We start from the raw sequence: 4,215 nt of genomic DNA on the forward strand, positions 1-4,215 counted from the left end.
ATAAATAAATAAAATTTATAAATAAATTTATAACATTTATAAATATAAATAAAATATATTCACAAATGGTGAAAAAATTATTTCAGCATGTTTGTCTTCCAGTTACATAACTGAATGCTTCAGTGTTTTACTGTTCTTTTACATTTAGATGGATACTCAAGTTAAGTTTTATCATTAGCTCATCTTTGATATTGTATTAAAAATTTTCTATCATGCTTTGTACATCGAAGTGTGACAGGTTTGCACTATAATGAAAAATAAAAATATAGTTTTATTTTTGTTTCCTTATCTTTGACAAATGCCATTTCCATGGAACTGGAGAACTGAAGCCTCCTGACAAATGAGAAATTTTCCTCCATAAGCAAAAGACAAGAAGATAACCTGTATTTTCTGTACCAGTATAATTATCAGCTCAAATATTAAAAACATTTGAATGGGGGATTCGGTGATGAATACCATATTAGAAAAGTAAAGGGTGAAACATCATTAAGTGATAATGCAGACAAATTATAAAGTAAGGTAGCATAGCTCAGACTAATTTTCACAGAGAACTTTACAGACAGGGTAAAAAATAGAAAAAAAACCCTAATGATTATGAGGTTTCAAAAAAAACCAAAAAGAACAGAGAAAAAAGCTTTGCAGGGACAAAATTACCATTTCACTGTGTACTTGGGCTACATACTCCCACCTTACAAGCATTCAGTTCAGAAGTGCAGCAGGCTCCACCAGTTTGACTCTAATTTTTTTCATTCCACTGCAATAAAAGTCACAATTCAAACTGTACATTTGACTGCCCCAAACATTTATATTCTCAAGTTCTAGAGTTTCATATTACAATGGTATTCTTTGCAAATTCTTTCAAATACTCAACATAATCCTTTTAATGGAAAAGTATGAGACTTAAAAAGAAAAAAAAAGACCTTTACTCCAAGCAGAGTTAAAGAAAATCTCTCTACTGCATGAGTCAATGAAAACTTCAGCCAAACATGTACCCTCTCTGAGTTGTGTATAAGTGAGAGCATGAAACTAGAACTGGTGATAAAGTTTGGCTGTTTGCATTGAAGTCATTATTTGTCAAGTATTGTTCATTTTCCAGCAGTATACTTGTACTGGTTTCAGCTAAATAGAACTGATTTTCTATTTAGTGATTTTACTTTTCAGCTCAGTCTCCTCTAAGTGGCTGAACTTGCCCAAACTAGCAGCATGTTTTTCCAGACAGTGTGTACTGCTACAAGTGATAATCACAAGGCCACTATCTCACCATGGGTGCTGTACCTGCACCTACGGAGAGGAGCAGACCCAAAACTGACGAACTGGGTATTCCATTCCACATACGTCACATGCAGTATAAAGCCAAGGGATCATGAGGGTCTCGACCCTTCCATCTTGACCCCTTCAATGGCCGAAGACCGAGCAGAACTCTGCTAGTTTGTCTGTCTCTGATCCTGATTTGTGTGTTCCTGCATCCTGCTCCCACCTGCTGCTGAGTCTGGACTGGGACTTTTCCAGTGCCCTGCTCCGCCGAGCCTCTGGTGACGTAATTGTAACTAGGGGGGATTTTATATTGGTTTTTTATATATATATATGTGTACATATTTTTATATACAGATTTCATTATTTTCCTATTTACATTATTATCCTGCAGTATTAGTATTACTGTTTTATTAAATCTGTTAGTTTTATTTTCCAACCTGTAAAGTCCCTCTCCCTTATTCTCTTTTCTCTTCCCCTCTGGGGAAGGGAGAGAGGTTAATAGAGAGCATCTGTCCAGGATTTAGTGGCCAGCTCAGCCCTAAACCACGACAATACTAAATCATAACTTGCAAACAAAGTCTTCTGAAGTGATGCAAACACAGCATTTTTATTTCCTTGTAATAATTTTTAATTACAGAAGGCCAAAGTCCTGCTTTTATTTAAGTTGATGCAAAGTCCAAATTCACTGAAATAAATATTCTAAATACACAGTTAACAGGGTTCTAAATACACAGATAATTCATAAGGAGAAATAGGTAGCAACTCACTTGTCAGCTGAGCTTTAGAGAACTTCTCTGTACAGCTGTGATCTTGGATACTGTTCTGCAGCTTCTGCCATTCCTGTGCTTGAAACAGGTGAAGTCTAGCTGCCTTTGTCACAGCTACTGCTACATTCTTGATTCTGACACACAGAACAGCATGGTCACCTTGATATTTAAAAAATAAAATCAACTACTCTGCCTTGACGTCAGTTACAAACAAAAAGCTAGCATAAGATTTTTTCATAAGTAGCAGCACTAAAGTTTCCCTTTATTTCTTAAACTTTTACCACTACTTCCCATAAAGGCCTTTACACTTATACAGAAACAATTTCTATACATCTCATTAACACAATACTGCATGCATGATTATCTGTGATGGCACTTAAACAAACCTTCACCATAACCCAAATGTCATTAACTTTCTCCACTACAACCAACCTCCTCTCCCCCCTCTATTTTAAAAAATAAAAACAAAAAAACTAGACTTCCAGATAATCTTTTTTTTTTCCCCTTCCTCCCACCCCAAATTTTATTTTCTTAAGTTCAAGTAAAGACAGTGCCTCAATCAGTCTCCATAACTGGTTCAAAGTCTAGTATTTCATGACCTTGTGGCGTGATTATAAACATCATAGGATAACTCTTGAGTCTAACACCAATGTTACAGACTTCATGTTATAGACCAATTAGACCTAAAATAATTATAGATGACAGATGTCAAATTGATACAAGCTTCAAAAGTGTTCCTTAATGTGTTAGCCTACCTATAGGCTGCATCTTGACGGAGAAATATTTTAGCCATTTTAGAACTAGCTCATTTGACACAATTTATCTTGTCTGGGTAATTCTACAATCCTCAAACTTATTTTGATAAATTCTTTCATTATATATTGTCACAGACTTCTTTAATGTAACAGTATCCTAAACTAAGAGATGGGATTTAGTGGAGAAGAAAAATCTGTCAGTACTGAAAGAGCAAACTCGTGCAAATTTAAGCAAGCTTTCTATGCTTTTTAAACTGTCAGAGCAATCTTCTTTCTCACCTAATCTAGGCACCAGCTGGATGTGAGTCAACAGAGTACTACCAGCTTCAAACAAGGTTTTGCCAGGAAGGTCTGCCTGTTCAGAGCCAGCGGCAAGAGATCAGTCTTGCAATAAAACCTCACATAAAGGTGACCTCCTGGGATCTGTAAAATGTTATGTGGACTACAGTTTACATAGGTTGCTAATAAAAGCTTTCAAAAAATTAACAGAAAGTTCTAAAAAAAGCCCATGTGGTTTCACTAAGATCCGAAATACATATAATTGTTATATATTAATGCAGAGAAGAGAATATTTCTAAGGACATCAACTTGTAGAATAAATTATATCTGAACACATAAACCACTCTTCTTGAATTTTAACATTCTCTTCTCAGATGTAAGCAACACATTTTTTCCTTAGATCTATTTAAAGCGCTTCTACAATTATCTTCTAGGACAGTGATAATTAAACTGCTATCAAATCACTCCCCAAGCTATCCCTACCCTATCTATCATCTCTCATTCAGCGCTGGAAGGTCATATTTCAACTCTTATTGGCTTACGTCACATTTTTCTTCATTGCATTAGATTTTTTTCTTCCAGACGTTTTAGTTTTCTTCTCACACCAGTCCTCTCGTCTGGGAGGACACCTGTGTAAGCATTAAATTCACAGTTGTCTTTTGAAGCATTTTGCAGAACTCCTGTGCCATGAAGCTGAGAAAGAAAAGTCTAAGCTATCAAAATGCTGAGCATACAAGAAAAGCACGCTGAGCAGCACAGCCTCGATGTATATGGCACTCACCATGCCTGCATAGATCTCTTTTTGCAAAGTAAAACTTCTGTAGCAAGAAGAGTAATTTCCCAGCTGTATTTCTGCAGTGGCCATTCTAACAGTATTCTAACCCACTGTTAGGCCTCTTAACTAATTGTCGGGAATTATTACTAACAAGGAGATGGTAACGCAGGAAAGAAAAGCCATTGGAAATATTCAGGTGAGAATTTACATTCTGATGCACGGTGCCACTAAAAATCATCCAGTGACGTGAAACAGACATATGCAATGTTATCCATTGCTGTCATTCGGCAGAGTTTCCTGAGGGAAGGAGATGTACGTGGAAGTTAAGATGCCGCTGCTCTCCCAGATGCTCCAGCCACGTCAGGCTGTGGGACACGGAGGACGG

At 36.5% G+C, this 4,215-nt stretch overlaps 1 protein-coding gene across 1 annotated transcript in view; it reads right to left on the reverse strand.

The window, feature by feature from the left end:
• GPR180 (G protein-coupled receptor 180) overlaps window positions 1–3,920 on the reverse strand; it is a 22,911-nt gene extending 18,991 nt beyond the window's left edge. Inside the window, exons 1-2 of the mRNA XM_010185287.1 lie at window positions 3,837–3,920; window positions 2,022–2,205 (exon numbers count right to left, since the gene is read on the reverse strand). Of these exons, the coding sequence (XP_010183589.1) occupies window positions 2,022–2,205; window positions 3,837–3,920 (268 nt within the window). The remainder of the gene's footprint in view (window positions 1–2,021; window positions 2,206–3,836) is intronic.
• Between the last annotated feature and the right edge of the window lie 295 nt (window positions 3,921–4,215).

This window comes from Mesitornis unicolor, unplaced genomic scaffold (genome assembly GCF_000695765.1).
Source record: "Mesitornis unicolor isolate BGI_N332 unplaced genomic scaffold, ASM69576v1 scaffold42185, whole genome shotgun sequence".
Classification (NCBI taxonomy): domain Eukaryota; kingdom Metazoa; phylum Chordata; class Aves; order Mesitornithiformes; family Mesitornithidae; genus Mesitornis; species Mesitornis unicolor.